The following is an 18848-nucleotide window of genomic DNA, read 5'->3' as shown; positions in this document are numbered from 1 at the left end:
AAAAAAAAAAAAAAAGTTTCTAAAGCTTACTCTCAGTTTCTGTATTTGCATCAGTAGAAATGGTAATAACCACTTTGCAGAATGGTCCCAGTCCCCAGACCACACTTAGAGGTGCACTGGTCTAGCCTGCTAGATGATTGATCTGGCAGACGGGCTCACTGCACAACTTCAAGCAGCCAATTTGTTCTTTGGATCCTGTCGTGCAGAATTAACTTTTGTATCCTCAGGACTATTTTCTTCTTATTGTTTCTACTTGGGGTCCTTGGGATAGGGCTAGTTGGATGTCCTTTTGGCCCTGCTGCCATTTTCTTATGCTTGGACATCCAGGACAATATCCTCTATACAGTAGATACTCAGTAAGCACTGATGAGCGAATGCATAGATTACTAGCCCAGGACTGAGATGTCAAGCATGCTTGAGGGATAGACAGCCAGCTAGGAAATAAATGCCCAACATGAACAAACATCAAAATAGAACTCTCTTCATAGTAACAATATAGAGCTGACAAACAGAGCAGATGGAGAAGAACCAACTCTATAAGGAAGGGCTGCTTAATTTTATTGCTGTCCTGGACTCACTGCTGCCTGACTCAATACACGTGCCCATTTTGAATGAATGATATTTAGTTTATAAGTTTCTTGGGCCACGATGACATAGGTTTCCTGGTGGCATTTTCATGATGAACCAAGGCATTGCCTCATGTCTATGTCAAGGTGGACCCTGGTGGTTACTCTGGAAAACACAGGACAGTCATTTTAGTTGTTTTCCTGTTAATATTAGACTCTTGGGGAAGAACTTTAATAATTTAATTATATTTTCCTATTATATCTCTGACTTTCAGTGAAAGAGCTGAATGAATGCAGAATGAATTATCAACTGTAATCTCCTGAAATCTCATGTCCCACCCCACATCCATCTGAAATCCTCCTCTTGCTTCATTCCTTACCAGGCTCACAGCACAGTTCAAGGTATGTATATGATTTAATGATGCATAGCTAATAATAATGATCATAACAATAACGATAGCTGCTATTCAGAGAGACCTATAAGCCAGGTACTTTGCTAAATGCTTCAATACATCATCTTACTTAATTGTACTAACAATCATATAAGTTTGCTCAAGGACAGAAAGGAGAAGGGCTAGGATTCTAGCTCAAATAGGTCAGTCTCAAATATTTGTGGTCTTAACCACTCTACTAAGCATTGTGTATCCAAATAGAGACTGTTTCCTCTTGCTTTTAAGATGGCCAACAAACTGAAATGTGTAGTGTTAGGAACTCTAGATATGTAAGGCCAAGATTTATTATAAATGATAGAGACATAGATGGACTCCATGAACGAATATATGAATGAATATGGGTATCAATTGTGAGAGAATCAAATTGGGTTTATGACATTCTTAGATCACAAGGATGCTAGAGTTTCCTGTTGGCATTCACTGTAAACCGACATGGCTTTAATACCAGCCCATAAAATTTGGAGATATAATCTGGTCACTTATGCTAAGACGAAATCTCAATTGTATTACAAGCAAATGTATTTAACACACACACACACGTGTACACATGCACACACACACATGTCCTACATCCTGACTCCTTTGAAAAACTTTAGTTTGCTTTTTTCTAAATAGCCATCTCAATTTCTCAAATGAGAGAGAGTCCAAATACAAACGTTTCCAAAGGGACATGTATAGTTTTGACTGCACTCAAATCAGAGCTCATAATGCTATTTTACTATTACTTCTGAATAACTCTATTTCCAACTGAAACACTCAGTTTCCGAGGTAAACTGGTAGTTTTCAGGAGCTTTCAAAGTATTGTCAGAAGACCTAAAAGACCAGTTCTTTTGCAAGAAGGATAAATATAATCACGTGTATATGTTCAAAGTAGAAAAGCTGTAAAAGTCCTTCATGGCTTATACATGGGAGTCTTTGCAAACTTTCATTATTATATATTGGTATAGGATTGCGAGATTTTTCAAAACACAATTTAAAACTTTACTATGAGTCACGATCCTTAAAGAAAAACTAAATAGACACCCCCCCAACTTAAAAAAAAAAAACCGACTAAACTGAAAAAGAATGGGAAATTACATGAACTTAGACATTTAAAGATAGAGATTGATCTCTTGGACATTGAAAGACACAAATTGATTTAAGATGCAAAGATTTTGGGGAGCCCTAAGACAATAAAGCGATCAGCAGAAAGACATCTGTCAGGGTGGAGGCGACCTGAGGTAAAGAACAGTTAAATCTAATGCAATCAGGAACTTAGGCCAGTTTAATGTTTTTTTTTGCCTTATGAGGTGACAACCTCCTAACACCATAATCTCTCCTTTCAGGATGATGACACAAGGATTTAATGAGTAGAAGACAACAACTTAAAACCTCTCGTTGGAGCATGAATTGTCTAGGTTAGAGGTAGGCACTGAGATCCCATTAGCTACTGGCACAATTGGGAAAAGAAATGTACACATGCACAGACACACTTTAAAGCAAGACGTCATGAAAATACAGCGATGCCTGTTTCTACTCAGACCCAAGAATAGGATTAGAGCCAAAAGGAACAACCCCTCCATTAATTAGAGAAGTAAAAATGTCTTCACCCCAAGTGTCCCAGCACAACGTGAAACTGAAATGAACTGCCTTTCTTTGGATTCCCCTTATTTATTTACGTTTAAAAGAAGATTTGAAGATGATGACGCCTAGTAAAAGAACAGTTGGAGAAAACACGTGGACACCATACGTTGGAAGAGAAATGTAGACCACGGAGTACACAACTACAGAAGGATATTTTTTTTCCTTGTTGAAATACGTGATAATGGGCTAATAAAAATCTGGTTACCTTTACATTTCTTCTCCTCTGTTTGGAAGGTCTGGGCACTCGAGACACTCTGGTCGTTCACATCATCATGGTCCAGATGGAATATCGAGCTAGTCCAAGTGGCCTGGATGAGATGTGGCGATGACTGTTCATTTTTCAACGTGCTACGCCTCTCTGAATGGCTCTTCCTATGTAGGCAGGCTTCAGACATTCCTACTAGCTTCCAGTCGTGTTCTCGGTCTGGACAGTGCTTCGGTTTGTCCCAGGCTGTAAGGCCATTTTCTAAAGGGTTGAAAAACACGAGATGATGAGCTGTTGGCATTGTCAAGATTTTGCTGAGATGCAGAGTTTTGGAAGGCAAGTTGTTTCTCAATTCTTTTGGGCTGACAATATTCACATGCCACTTGACGGCAGTGATAAGATGCAAAATTTGTCAGCCTTGGGCATTTAGCCACTACAGTTGGATTGCCTGATGGAGTAATCAACACATTCCCCCTTATTTTAAATGCCTAGAAAGACATCAGTTCCTGCAATGGCCAGGCTGTACTTTCGCCAGCCCCACTTCCACAGCAATGGCCCAGGAGCAAGTTTACACACCAATTTATGTTACTGCTTAGATGACCATTTGAGGTCTTGAGGGTCAGGGCTGGCCGTGAACACTTTTCAGATCCTTAGGACATAAAACACCCAGGATTCAGCCTTGTTTGACTTGGGTTTTATCACAAGCTGACCTGAGGGACACCCTGTTACTTAAGTGGGACGTGCTCACGTGGCCACACCGACAGTGGCAACTCTGTTTTTACCACCTTCTGCCCCTGATGGCCTACAAAAAGAAAAAGAAAAACAAAAACAAAAACGGGATCTTACAAATAGAAGTTTTATAAAGGGCTTCAATATAGTCCCAACTTGGCAATAACAGATGAAGGAAAGCAGATAGCGCTTTAGCTGTGGGACAAATTAAGAGCCCAAATGATAGAATGATGAACTTAAAATCTCTTTGGTTGGAGTACAGCTGGTTAATTATTTATGTATATTATACATAAATATATATATATTTAATTCAATTTATAGGGACTTGAGGGTCTGGCCTACAGAAAATGGGAAAAAATGTAATAATATGGTGAAAAATTTCTGACACTAACCTGCCCTGGTGGCAAATTTTACTTCCTTAAATATCTTTACTGTACATGGATATAGAGAGCACAAATGAGCAAGCTAATATGTATACATATTTGTATGCATGTTGTACACATTAAAAACACATAACCCATCTGGTCATCCATATTTTCAGAAATTCTTAAGCTACTGTTTGTCAAAATTAGAAAAAATATAATAAATATGTGAGTCCTCCTTTTCAGAGTTTATACAGTCTTTTTAAAGTGATCACATATGGTGATTAAAAGACTATAATTTATATCTGAATATTTTTTAACACGAAATTACCAGGAAGACCATGGATACCCATATCCCTGGTCCTCAGATACAAGTCCATCCTGACCTGTGCATAGCACAGTGAATTTTAAGCTGACTTTTCAATGAATTTTAAAATATTTAACATGAGGGTTACTGCTTTAGGTTTTCATAAGCACCCTCTCGAAAGCTACCAGATGTCTTTAGCTAATGTTGGTTAGGAGGGTTTTTCTAAAAGTGTAAATTGCTCTCAGTCACTTTTGAAAGTTGCATTTACCCTTCTGGGTTTTCATATTACTATGAGAAAATTCCAATGCCCATACACACTGTATTTCTACTCCAGGAGAAAACCATGAACAATAGTAACAAAGTAATAATCGACACGATTCCTTTGTCATAGTAAATGGAAATGCTGTGACTTGAAATAGCTTAATTTGGCCAGTAAGCAGAAAGTCTCCTTTTAAAAACTGTGTACTGTACTAGCTTTTGGGTGTAACGTTCGATCTTATTCAGAGGAGAGCTCTGAAAATTCACTCTACGCAAAGGGCTGTGCTAAGCATTGTATTAGGTACATTAAATAAACATATTCTTCCTTTTCAAAGGTTACATGGCATTATTTATTGCATGGTAAACCAGAAAGATCTGGACTTTTACCACTTTCAACTGTGCTAGCTACTGGTTCAATTACTGGCACTTATTCTCACTATCCATTAAAAGGCAACAACAGATTGAGATCTTGAAAGATTGTATTGCATTTTGAGCTAAACATATCCATATATAACTCATTTAAGTACCATTATCCATAAGGGCTTGAGGTTTTCATGAGCTATCTATAAAGTTACTGAGTACAAGGGTTAATTCTGGGCCGAATGAGATTGATTTTATTTCTACTGACATGAAAAGTCTTCTCACCATGCATGTTTTTTATGGCATCTGTGTTATTTTTAGAGAGACTAAATCCTCAGCAAATTGCATCTCACAAAGCTTAATTTAAATAATGTTAAAGTTCTTACACTGTTTTGAAAAGCCTTTAAGATTTGATTTTTCTGCAGAAATTCCTAAAATTTGGTATTAATTCCCTTGACCCCACAGAAATGAAGAAATACAGTCAAACTGGGTAGTCATTACTCCTTAGGGAAACAGGGCTTGGATGAGAGACCCTGAAAGGGGCTCCACTCTAAGAGGACATTCCCCTTAATGTGTAGCCTATTAAAGCTTGCTCGGCATATTCCTTGGGCCAGCAAGAAGGGGGTTTCTTCTAAGCAGGGGAGGCTGCACTTGGGGTGAGGCAAGGGATAGGATTACTTTCCATTTTCCAAAGAAAAGCAGCTGAATTGGTTTGGGAAAAGGGCTTCATTCATGGGAGGCATTTACAAGCTCATAATTACTGTCTGTAATTACATTCGAAATAATGATATTCAGCTGCTTAATTGGCAGGTTTATTGGTTGGGCACTGCTGGGAAACCTGGAGACTGGGAAGTCCCGGTTGGGTCATGGGAAAACTCAACAGAAATTTATTTAAGGAGGATTCTTGATTCTTATCCTTGCAAGAACAGGGGGGGCAACATGCAATTCCTATTCCATTCCCAAGGAGGGATTAGACACCCATGACACCAGGCTCCATAAATGCTACCTACTGGATATACTGTTGTTGATGAGAACTATAAGTTACCTCCACATACCTATGGTTGGCAACAATGGTTTTCAGTAATTTCCTATGTCTAATGCCCATATCCTGCTGTTCCTTTAAAACTCACACAAATGGGATATTTCTTTTTAGGGAGATTAACATCTCAAAAGGTCAAGTCAGTGATTCTCAAACTTTGGTGTGTATCAGAATCACCTGAGGCACTATTAAGCAACACTGAGGCTCTTTGAAGTTGGATAGGGTGCGGGCATGCATAAATCTATCAAGTTCTCCAGGTGATTCTGATACCCAAAAGAGTTTGAGATCCACAGGGTTAAGATAAATTTAAGGTAAGAAAATAAATTATTGACAGATTTTGGATAAGCGTGTAGTCTCCTCAGACTCTAAGGTTTTACATAACCTCAGAGTAAATTTTCATCATCATTCAAGAATTCATCCATTGTTTTGAGGTCTACTGAGTGAAGCCTTAACAGTCAGATGTTAATTAGATTTATCTTGTAGATTCCAGGTATGGAGGTAAGTAAGTATTTACTCAAAAAGCCTGTTGTCACTATAGAAAATGGTGTGGAGATTCCTTAAAGAACTAAAACTAGATCTACCATTTGATCCAGCAATCTCACTACTAGGTATCTACCTAGAGGAAAATAAGTTGTTATATGAAAAAGATACTTGCACATACATGTTTATAACAGCACAATTTGCAATTGCAAAAAAGATGGAACCAGCCCAAATGCCCATAAATCAACTCATGGATAAAGAAAATGTGGTGTATATATATACCATGCAATACTCCTCAGACATAAAAAAGAATGAAATAATGGCATTTGCAGCAACCTGGATGGAAGTGGAGATTATTACTCTTAAGTGAAGCAACTCAGGAATGGAAAACTAAGCATCATATGTTCTCACTCATATGTGGAAGCTAAGCTATGAGGATGCAAAGGAATAAGAATGATACTTTGGACTTTGGGGACTCGAGAAAGGGTCGAGGTGGCGAGGAAAAAAAAAGACTACACATTGGGTACAGTGTACACTGCTCAGGTGATGGATGTACCAAAATCTCAGAAATCACCACTAAAGAACTTATTCATGAAACGAAACACCACCTGTTCCCCAAAAACCTATTGAAATCTATTGAAACAAATAAAAAATAAAAATAAAAGCCTGTTATTCCGAGCATTATCTGGGATACAATGCACACAGTAGTAGAAGTATTTTTTTTTTTAAAAAGAGCATTCTAGAAATGATCATATCTTTTTATTCATATAAAGCATGAACTGTTTACTCTTTAATAAATCCCAGCTAACATCCGGCTTTCAATACTTTACATTCTAGACATGAACACAATTAACCAATTTAATTAGTTATGATGAATTAAAAATAAGTAGCACAAAAGAATTATTAGATAGGGACATGTGAACTGCATTGGCTTGTGTGTCTCAAGGGAGTTTAGACTTGAGTGATTAGGATTGCATTCGATGACCATCATTCTGATGACTTTGATTGACACAGCACTGATCCAAAGGGTTCTTTTGCAAAAGAACCAAACATAAATCTCATTAACATAACTACTTACATCCTATCTCTGGAAATTTGATTAAAGATGATAGAAAATAAATCTGTCCATCAAAAAGGGAGAATTATATTAAAATATTCAAGTATTTCAGGACACAAGAGTGAGCTGATACCTTAGAAAAGAGCTAAAGCAAAGGAAATAGGATTATGACAAAGTGGTCAGAAAGGGTAAGGTGCGTAGGCTGGGATTTCATGGCACTCTTTGTAAAGAATTTAGCTTGCATTAAAAGGCCATTAATATTAGGTACTGAGACTGACTGCAAACCATATTTTGCATCGGGGGTGTGTGTATAAAATGTGCTTTGTAAACCCAGGGAGTATGTAGAATTATCACTGTGTAGCATCAGACTATTAGGTATGAAGCCTCTAATTTCCATTCTAATTTTTTACTTCAACCCATAGGTTTAGCCTTGCTGAATTCTCAGACTATGTACACCTCAACTGATTTTTCTTTAGAATCATGCAGGACAGGAGAGTAATGTTTGGCTGAGCACTTACTGTGAGCCAGGAACTAAACTAGACACGTTATCTTCACAAACATCCAGGGAATATATACTGCTTGATTGACAAGGAACCTAAAATTAAGAGAAGCACTTCACCTCCTCTTCCTTGCCTTTTGGGCTATTAATTGATATGTTCTTATTGGCCTTAGTTTGATGAGTATCAATTGATCTATTAATCGCTATTGTTTTATTTGTACTTTGAAAATTCTTTACAAATTTTACTTATTACCTCATTTAATTTTCCCATCACTCATTTTATTCATAACAAGTCTCCTTGGTTTTGCTCTCAGCCACTTGCAATCCATTTTCCATAGAGCAGCCAGAGGGAGCATTTAAAAGTATAAATAAGAGCGTACTTCTCTGCTGCTTAAAATCATCCGATGACTTCCTGTCAATATTGGAATAAAGTCTTCAGACCTTACAGTGGCCTCAAGGCCCCGCTGAGTCTCCCTCTGGCTGAGCTCCTCACCCATGGCTCTGCCCCTTCTCTCTATCCTCCAGCCACAGGGGCTGCTTCTAACATAGGAAGTCCATTCCCACTGCAGCATCTTGCATAAGCTCTTTCCTACACCTGGAGTGCCCCTACCCGAATCCTTATATCACCAGCTCCCTGTCATTGAGGTTTGAGAGGACCTTTCCTGACCAGCTCCCCAGCCATTTTCTCTTTATCATCTTATTTTATGTTCTTCATCATGCTCATCACCAATGGGAACCTTTTGTCTGTCCTCACTGGAAATGTCAGCACGACCAAAAATAGGGATGAGCACTGTTGTGGTCATTACTGTGTCTCCAGCACTTGCAAAAGAGCCTTATGAATACCAGGTGCTTGGCAAATTTGTATGGGGGCGGGGAATGTGGATAAAACTATCATCCCTGTTTTGCATGTGTGGAAACTGATTTTAGAAAGTGACATGGATATACATGATGGACCTGGACTCAAATCCAGGTCTTCTGACTCTAAAACCTGACCTTCTATACTTCAGTTAGAGTTGCTTCTAGTTACCAAGGACTGTAAACTTTGACCTAGTCCAGAAGCTATTGGAAAGAATGGCTCATTCCTTAAATTTCTTGGTGTCCTCATGAGAAATGGTCATTAGAGAGGCAACAAAACAAAACAAAACAAAACAACAAAAAACAGTTGCTTCTGAAACATTAGAGATGTGGGTTTTCTGTAAAATAGGAATATACTATTGTTCTGATGACCATACAGGTTAATACGTAAAAAGGTATTGGAACAGTGTCCTGCACATTGTAAGCATGCACTAAGATTAAATTCTTCATTTATGCATCCACATGCCCTCTCTTCCCTTACCTTACTCTCTAACCTCTTCTCTAAATATGATTTCTAAAGAGCATCCCCGGCAAAAAAGGAGTTTGATAAATTACTTCATACCACTATATTAATGGCTAAGAACCTGGGGTGAGTCACCACCCCCCAGTAGAAGTTGTTTTTTAAAGAGGATGCCTGGAAAGCATCTGGGTCATGGCCCAAGGAATGTATCTCTAAAATTGGATTCCTAGTTTCTGTGCAAGGCAGAGGGGAGAGAAATTTTGGTGAAGTGAGCATTTCCTGTTAGGTTTGCCTGAGCATCATTATATCTGCCTTGATTAGCTTGGTAGCTCAAATAACATGAGACACAAATTTGATCCTTACTCAACCTTCAAGGCGTAGCTCATCATTTAAGCGTTTTGAAGCAATCTCTCCACCCTCAAAACTTCCATCCCACTTTCCATGTATCTCCCTCCTCCATATGCTACCGTCTACCTTGTGATATATTCATTTACACACATATATAATTTTCTTAACACTTACAGTGGCTAGCACAATATTCTAAGTAATATTTATTGTCTTGTCATAACTTTGCAAAGAGAAACCTATTTCCTAGGCACATAATTCATGTCCATTTTCTTATCCAAAAGCCACTGGTCTGTTAGGAGGATTTATCATTACAAGCAGTTCAATATGCACTACCAATAGGATTGTTCTCCCAGAACTGCTGGTGAAAATGAAACCCATTTTGCTTTTCAGAGGCAGGAAAAGATAGCGGGTAAGAATATGGGCTCTGCTTGCCAAGGTTCAAATTCTGGCTATACCCTATATTAGCTGTGGTTTGGGACAAATTGCTCTACTTCATTGAATCTCTCTCCTGAATTATCCATAATATTTGTCTTTGTCTCTTCTGTAAGGCAAGAACTTACCATGTCCTCCTTGTACCATGTCAATAGTGCACGCACCTTTCCCCACTTATTGGACTCTAATCAACGTATCCATCTCTTAATCTCCACAGCTCTAAGTATAATGCTATAACATGATAGGATCTCAATAGTATTATCTGGAAATAATTGAATACAATAAACAGATCAAAATATCCCTGAAACTGAACAGAACACATACAGCTTTCTATTTATTTAGGAATTTCTATTTACTGAGCAATAATATGCTCTATGCAAGGCAGAGTTAGCCATAACTGGTTAGCATCAAAGTCCTGCAACAAAAGGCAGCTCAGCCATCAACCGATACTGTAGCATAGCCTTAGACAGGCTGTGCCAACAGGGAAGGCAGAAAGAGCAGCTAGATGGCTCTATTCTTCCTCGTCCTCAGGCTGTATAAACCAACTGTGTTTTTACTTTGCTATCTGTATTGGATGCCAGAGCTGGTATCTCAAGGCCATCTTTCTAAGACCTCTGAAACATTGATTTACTCCATTAGTCTACTAACATCTGGGATGGGGTGGGCTGGTCACCACAGGGTAGGCTCCTGGCTTGTGTTTCCCAGTGCCTTTGAATCCACCCAGGTGGCTCCGCCTGGCCTGGGAACCTTTTAACAGTAGCTGGAAGCTGCAGTGCCTGCTTGCTTCCACGTATGTAGGTCTCTGCAGGGAAACTCTGATGCCATGAGACTTGTAAATTTGGACTGTTTGGACAAGGGAGGAGAGACGTCTCCGAAACAGTGCTGGCTGTTTCTAAAGGGAATTTGCTATTATTACTTTCAAGAATTGCTATGGAAGGGTTATAGGGTATAAGTCCTCACAGTGTTGATGTGACGAATACATGAGCCAATACATGAACAAGGTCTAGCCTTGTGCAGGAACACTGTAAGTGTTCAAAGTGTCCCTTTCCTTTTTTACTACCAGTAATTACAGAGACCAAATCCACAACTCTCAATTGGCGGGAAGGAGGCTGTAGGATCTATTCTCATGCTTCCTCTTTCTCCTAATTTACACAAACATTCTGGACTCTCCCAGCTCAGTTTCAGTCCTATCCACACAGCTTTCCCTTACTATTCCGGTCTGTGGTGAGTTCCTTTTCCTTTAAAATACATTTCTTATTTATTCTAAGCACATGCAATCATGATCATTTCTGAGCCCTTGTTGGTGTATGTTAGTGTTCCCAAAATGAAGACTGAGATAACTCTTGAAATTGTGAACAGATCCTGCTTTGGTATTCTCCACAATTTAAGTCTGCAAGATGGAGTGAAATACTCCGGTCATTGTTATACGCAGGGAGGCATGGGTCATAGCTGCGGAGGGGGTGTCTTCCTGGCTACTGGCTCCTAAGGGAACTGGGGATAGGATGAGAAAGGGAGCGTACCATATTCATTATTGTATACAAGGTAGCTGAAGTGCATCATAATAATAATGTTAATGATAGCTCAAATTTATTGAGCATTTATTTAAGCCAGGGTACATAGATTAGGCTCCATAAATTAAAATTACTATCAATTGAGCACCTACTACATGCCAGATAGCATCTGAAAGTACTTTTCATACATTATTTTATCTAACTCAGATAGCATGTTTTGATGTCCCTAATCAGGGTGCAGTCATCTCAAGAAGAACTCTGCTGCTTCACTCCTGAGACTTTATCAATAAGGTCTGCTGAGGCCCATGTTCAATGTCGGTCCAGTTTATGTAACTGGACCTTCAGAATATGCCTTCAGAATATCTTATTTTAGGCAAAGTCTTGCAAAATTAGCTTCGTTGTTCAAGTAGGCTGCCTTTCATTGCTATATGGTTTTTTTCTTTTACTGAGCACCTATCTATCAATTTTCTCTCTTGTTGCTGTCCCGGTGTGCAGGGGAATTTAAATTTGTTATCACAGAGGGTTTCTCTTATTCCATTGGCAGGGATTCTCAATTAAGTGGGTGAGATTTGGGAGCTGCTAGGAGATAAACAAATCTTTTCCTTATCTGGCTGCTCCCACTTCTCTGGTTTTCCTGTATATTCCATTAGGCAATCACTGCCCTAATGAAAAACAATCATCATGGCTGCAGAAACCTCAAATAATTACTCTGAAACTAGAAACTACAATAACTGATAATCTTTTAATAAGTGAAAACCATTAAAACAATTTTAAAGTTTGCATGTATAATATTTACAGGGGATGCTTATTAATCTAAAGTGTAACCTGAAACAAAACTAAAAAGCAAAACAGCAAAACAACAAAACAACATGTGTTCAAAGACCGTGGTGTAAATTCCATTTGGTTGCATGAAAACATGGCGGTGACCAGGTTCATAGGCAACATCTTACAATTATTTAACCACATAGGAACAAGCTGACGGCTGCACACTGACCAGAGGCCCTGTGCACTGGGAAAATACTTTCCGGAGGACACAATGGAATCCTCCCCCAGGAATGGTCATTTAATTTTCCGTAATTCATACCGGATTTAATCAGAGAGTCCTTAGGTTGGATGACTCAAACTTTGAGGTAATTACTCTAAAGGCCACAGAGATTCCATTTAGGATATTAGAAAAGCTACAGTGGTTGCAGAAACATTCATATTAATGAGCCACAAATGCACATAAAAGGGAACAGATGTTTACTGCCAGGATTAGATTTCTCCTGTGCAAAAGTTCAGAGCATAATGTTTATTCTTGACGCCAGTCTGAACCCACATTTTTCAAAAAACCTAAGGTTTCCTTATGAGACTCCCCCCATTTTATGTTCCCAAACATGAAATACCCCTTTCAAGGTAGAAAACGCGTGCGAATCTTTTCTAACTTTGGAAACTAGGACTAGGGTATGATTTGTGGACGAAAAACAAACCTTGAGATTTATAATTTCTCAAATGAAAGACAAAATATGACTTGGGTAATCAGACCAATGTCATACATCACCCTGTAAAAGCCTCAGTACTTGGCAGCAAAACACACATATTCTTTCAACAGATTACACTCAGGGGTTAACAAAATCCACACAAATATATGCTCGTGTTAGCAGAGTAACACATAGGTCCTCCTCTGGGTTTTCAGAGAATCTCACTACCATTTCCAACTTTTTTTTTGGTACCCAGGTGGGACTAATTTTCAATTTTTATGTGTAAAAAATAAATAACTAGGATCAAGATCACAGCAGATACTCATTTAGGGAGGAGATATTTCAATCTGGAAAAGTTTGGTTATTTCTTTGGTTCAGGAATAGAAGCACTGCCACAGTGTGCCCAGCGTTTTTGTTCTTGGTTATGATACCAGGTGAGGTTTTTACACTGGTAAGAACTCCTTGAGAGTAGGTGCTTTTCAGGTCCTCAGAATACTTTTAAGTACACAAAAAACATATTTTATGAAGTGGGCCTTACTGGTATGACATAAGTACCCGCAGACTAATGCGCCCCTAGGAGGGTCTAGTTTAGCACTTGTTCCTCACTGATACAGTCGCAACAGTGTAAATAGAGGGGAGAATTAAATTGTCTTCTACCTGCCTGTCTTGTGGAAGATAACTTAGAACAGAAGACGGGTCAAATTGCTTCATGTAATCTATTCTATGAGTTATTATTATTCTTTTTTACAGTTTAGGAAAACGAAGAGAAGTAGGTAGGATTTTGACTGTCTTTTCCATACCTTCCTGTTATTTTTCCCCTTAAACATTTCAATTTCTTAAAACAGAGTTGGCGAGGCTGGGGCTGGAGAGGGGGTCTGGCAGTGAGTTCCTGCAGGTCTGCTCCTCTCCAACCTGCTTGACACCTACTTGGTCCAGCTGTGCCTCCGGCCTCCTCCATGCTCAAATGGCTTTTGAATATCTAAGGCCCTGTTACTCAAAGTGCAGTTCAAGGACCTGCAGCATCAGCATCTCCTGGGAGCTTGTTGGAAATGTGGGATTTCTGCCCCCAGAACTGGTGAATCACAATCTGCATTTTAACAAGATCCCCATGTGACTCACATGCACATTAATGTTTGAGACATTCTGTTCTAGGGGCACAGTCTCCATATAAAGTAGATAGAATTTGTTAAACATGTGGTTACCTAAGTGAAATGTTGGTGGGATTTAATATATACCGTAGAGTGATAAGGGTCATAATTTTCCTATTCAGAAATCAGAGGGGAAAGTAGTGGTTGATGAATTGCAGGTTAGGGTAATTATACATGCAGAAAGTAAAAGACAGTGCATTTGATGTCTTTATTTTCTAAGTGGCCAGTTTGGTAAAGTTGGTTCATAAAATGGAAAAATCCAAACACCAAGATTTCAGATTATACTTTCGTGTTTTTTGGTCGGTTTTTCTCTTTAAAGACAGCCAACAAAATAATAAAAGCAATAGCTAACATTTCATGTATGCTTACTATATGGTAGACACTCATTTTGATCATTTTTCATTTAACTTTCATGATACTCTATGAGCTGGAATGTTATTCTCATGTTTTATATGAGGAAGCTGGAGCACAGAGAGGTTAAACAACTTGCCCAAGTTCATACAGCGAATAAATGACAAAATCAGGATCCAGGCCCAAGTAGCATTAGCTGAGCATGCAACACCCTTTATGGGAAGTCAACACTGAATGGCTTAGATGATCATCTCAGGCCTAACAAAACAAAACAAAAAACCAAAAAACCCACAAAAACTAGATTCCAAGGGCTGAAATATGGCTCAGAGAGGTCACGTTCTTGTTCAAAGTGACTGAGATGGGGGAAGAGCTGGGATGGGTCTTGTGATTCTTTGTCCCGTAATCTTTTAATTGAAAACATATGTTTTTGGTATACAACAAAAATTTATTGCTCAATCTCAATGCTGTTTCAGATTCTGATATTTGCCCCCTATACCTCAAACACTAAGAGCTATTTGTCTAGTTAAGACTCCTTTTTATCCAGCTAGTAAATTAACCAAACAAGAGACAACTGTGCAAGGAAGAATTCTGTTTCCTATACTGGTTGCTGCTGATGATTTTAAAAAAGGTTAGTGTTTATGATAGGCTCTGTGTCCAAATGGCCAAACTCAAAAAGAAGGCAAAAACAAACCAAGAAAGCAACCAAGGTCATGAAGAATCATTTCGTTTCTTAGCTGCCCATCTAGAAGGTTAAAAGGCTTCCAAATCATTTAGAACTGACGAAAGGATAATTTTGAGTGTATGATATTGAACCCAATGCTTGTAGAGGGCCTATGATGTGCCAAGCATGGTGCATACGGTTTCATTTACTCACTACAACAACATTGTAAAGGAGATGCTGTGATTAGCCCCATTTTACAGACAGGAAAACCTTGGTTGAGAGAGCTAAAGATGTTACACAGAGTTAGGTAGTTACTTTCAGAATACCTTTGCGGTCTTCTACAGGTGAGGCAATTGCAGCCCAGAGAGGTAAGGCATTTGTCATAGTCATGAAGTTAGTTTAAGGAGCAGTTCTGGGCTTGGAATCTTCCTCAAGATGGGTTGACTGACCTGATGGCAAAGGGGAACTCCTGTAATTACTATGGGCTATTTCAGCATGACTATTGCTTTGAGAGAGGTTCATCTATTTCCTTAGCAAAAAAGCACTTCAAGAGGCAAAATCTCTCCTGGAAAAAGAATGGAGGAAAGGGCATTTTTCTTAAGAAGCCCAACCGGGCACAATGACTCATGCCTGTAATCCCAGCACTTTGGGAGGCTGAGGTGGGTAGATTGCTTAAGCTCAGGAGTCCAAGACCAGCCTGGGCAACGTGGCAAACCCTGTCACTACCAAAATACAAAAAATTAGCTGGGTGTGGTGGCACACATTTAGGTGGTCCCAGCTACCTAGGAGGCTAAGGTGGGAGGATTGCTTGAGCCTGGGAGGTGGAGGTTGCAGTGAGTCACTGCATTCCAGCCTGGGTGATACAGTGGGACCCTGTCTCAAAATAAAAAAAGAAGGATATTAAAGACATTATGTCTAAATGAATAGGCTTGTCTCATTTTGCCCATGGAGCAATAGTGTCTGAACATTGATGCTTGGGAACCTGAAAGGCATAATTTTTGGAAAAAAAATCACAGCTTAGGATACAAACATTTCTAGTTATGAAAATTTGGCCTGAGATATTTTCTGACCAAATAGTAACCAAAATAAGAAAACATATTGCACTAGCAATTATCCTGTTGGGTCTGGTACATGTCTACAGATGACAGCTTCTGCAGAGAGAACAGAATTAACAAAATGGTGATGCCAAAATGCTCTCCAACCTAAACGTGGCATGTTTCTCTTGTATATTTTCATTGTTATATTTACTTAGGACAATGTGGCAAGTTCAGTAGGAGGTACTGCAAAATGGTCCATGCTTGCTATACCAAGGAGAATTGGCAATTTGCTTCCTGGGAGGCCCTATCTACAACTGCCTCAATTCTCGGGATACATTTGCCTAGAAAGATGAAAAGATCGGGAGGGTGGGAAGAAACTGGCAAAATGAGGAAGCTGCTCTGGAAGAAAAATGCCATTCCTGCACATTCTCTTCATATGAGAATTATTTGGTGGATCCAAATACAGGTATTGATTGACTTACCACCTATGCAACTTACGACCATTCGACTTTACGACCACAATCGCTAGCCACGACTGCTCCGCGTCTGGCAGCGCAAACGTTGCCCAGCTGGGCGTATGACAGTGCGGACCAGCTTCTGGCAGCACTACCATCTCTGTGTGCACCATTTCAACTGTACATATAGCCTACTCAACTTACGACCAAATCGTGTTACGACTGGTCTGCCGGTCCCAATCGTGGTCGTAAGTCGATCACTAGCTGTAATTGGATCCCTGGCTGGGGAGATATCTGGCTGGTGGATCTCACCCAGGTTGTTGTTGTTTTTTTTTGCTTCTGTGGAGACAGTGGCAATATCTGGAGGCATTGTTTGGTGGTCACAACTTAAGGGTGTGTTTGCTACTGGCATGTAGTGGGTACAGGCCAGGGATGTTTGCCCAACATCTTAGGCTGCACAGGACAGCCCCTACAGCAAAGAATTATCTGTCCCGCAATGTCAACAGTACTGAGACTGAGACACTGTGAGGTGAGTGAGTTTCCCATGTTTCTGATTTAAAGTGTTCTTCCTCTGACCCTAAGCTACCTGGCACTGGAGTTCCTAATGTACACCTGTTATCTCCTTCCTACCAGTCAGCATGACTGATTCCAGGTGGGATAGTCTGGTTGACAGTAACTAAGGCATGAATGACTGACAGGTATAATGCTGGCAGAAACCTATTTTAAGTGGTTACTAATTGAATCAAAAGTCAACTTCAGTCAATGGAATTTTTAGGGAGGGTTCCATAGTAATGTGGACAGTTGTTTTTGGTACATATAAATGATGAGGGGGCCGAGCATTGTGACTCATGCCTGTAATGTCAGCACTTTGGGAGGCTGAGATGGGCAGAATACCTGAGGTCAGAAGTTCAAGACCAGCCTGGCCAAAATAGTGAAAACCTGTCTCTACTAAAAATACACAAATTAGCTAGGTGTGGGCATCTGTAGTCTCAGCTTCTTGGGAGGCTGAGGCAAGAGAATCGCTTGAATTTGGGAAGCAGAGGTTGCAGTGAGCTGAGATTGTACCACTGTACTCCAGCCTGGGTGACAGAGCAAGACTCCTTCTCAAAAAAGAAAAAGATGGTGGGATTTATAAAGCACTGATTACTTTTAAAAGTCGTAATATACATAAGTACGCCTGTGATGTGGTGCTTGTGAAATATAATCATGAAGGCTTTTTTCTTATAAGCAATGATTTGCACCTGGTATTGATCACAATTGCTTTGCAGCAAGGGAAGAAACAGTACAAGAAGCTTCCTGTTCCCTCAACAAACCTTACTTTCATTTCCCTTCATTGCTAATATTGACTGGTAGACTTTGATGTGATACAGCCCATTTGTTAGGTATTCAAAATGTCCTGTCACTGTAAACCTCAGACTGTCTTCTCTCTGGACTGCCATGGACCTATATTTGGATGGCACACTGTTTAGGATTTTAGCTTAAGCAAATGAAGCAGACACAGCTTGAGCAAAATAATGAGCAGTAGGGATGCACTGCAGAGATGTCTTCTAAAATGAGAAGGCTTAGAAACGGAAGATTGTATTCTTTTTTGCCAGCTTATGATGGTGCCAAACCAAAGCGATCCTACTTTGGCTAAGCCACACTGGAGTGACTTCATGAAACCTTTATCTTGTTCTCCAGACTCTTTGTTTTCGTGACCCCCAACTAGGGACACGTATGCTAAGATGACGTGCAGCAATATTCCATGTCCAGTTTCAGAGGCAAATTAACCAGATCAATTGGTCCTAGTTTAATGGGCTCTGAGTAGTAAAATTCAGAGAACAGTTGTAGGCTAAAAAGGAGCTTATTACCACACTAGTTCAACAACTTTATTTATAGAAAAGGGAATAAATAAAGTTGTTAAATGGTGGCTGGGGGTGGTGGCTCATGCCTGTAATCCCAGCACTCTGGGAGGCTGCAGTAGGCAGATCACCTGAGAGGTCAGGAGTTCAAGACCAGTCTGGTCAACATGGTGAAACCGTGTCTCTACTAAAAATACAAAAATTAGCTGGGCATGGTGGCAGGCACCTGTAATCCCAGCTACGCGGGAGGCGGAGGAAAATTGCTTGAACTCAGGAGGTGGAGGTTGCAGTGAGCTGAGATCACGCTATTGCACTCCAGCCTAGGTGGCAAAGCAAGACTCTGTCTCCAAAA

At 39.7% G+C, this 18848-nt stretch overlaps 1 protein-coding gene across 5 annotated transcripts in view; it reads right to left on the bottom strand.

Annotated features, from left to right (window-relative positions):
• THRB (thyroid hormone receptor beta) overlaps nt 1–18848 on the bottom strand; it is a 373141-nt gene that overhangs the window by 71261 nt on the left and 283032 nt on the right. For all 5 annotated transcript variants that reach the window (XM_017506231.2, XM_017506230.2, XM_017506229.2 and 2 more), the window contains one exon: nt 2847–3107. In XM_017506231.2, coding sequence (XP_017361720.1) covers nt 2847–3107 — 261 coding nt within the window. The remainder of the gene's footprint in view (nt 1–2846; nt 3108–18848) is intronic.

The sequence above is a fragment of the Cebus imitator genome, unplaced genomic scaffold (genome assembly GCF_001604975.1).
Source record: "Cebus imitator isolate Cc_AM_T3 unplaced genomic scaffold, Cebus_imitator-1.0 Scaffold351, whole genome shotgun sequence".
Classification (NCBI taxonomy): Eukaryota; Metazoa; Chordata; class Mammalia; order Primates; family Cebidae; genus Cebus; species Cebus imitator.
Note: the sequence above shows the minus strand (reverse complement) of the source record. Positions and strands in the feature narration are given on the sequence as shown.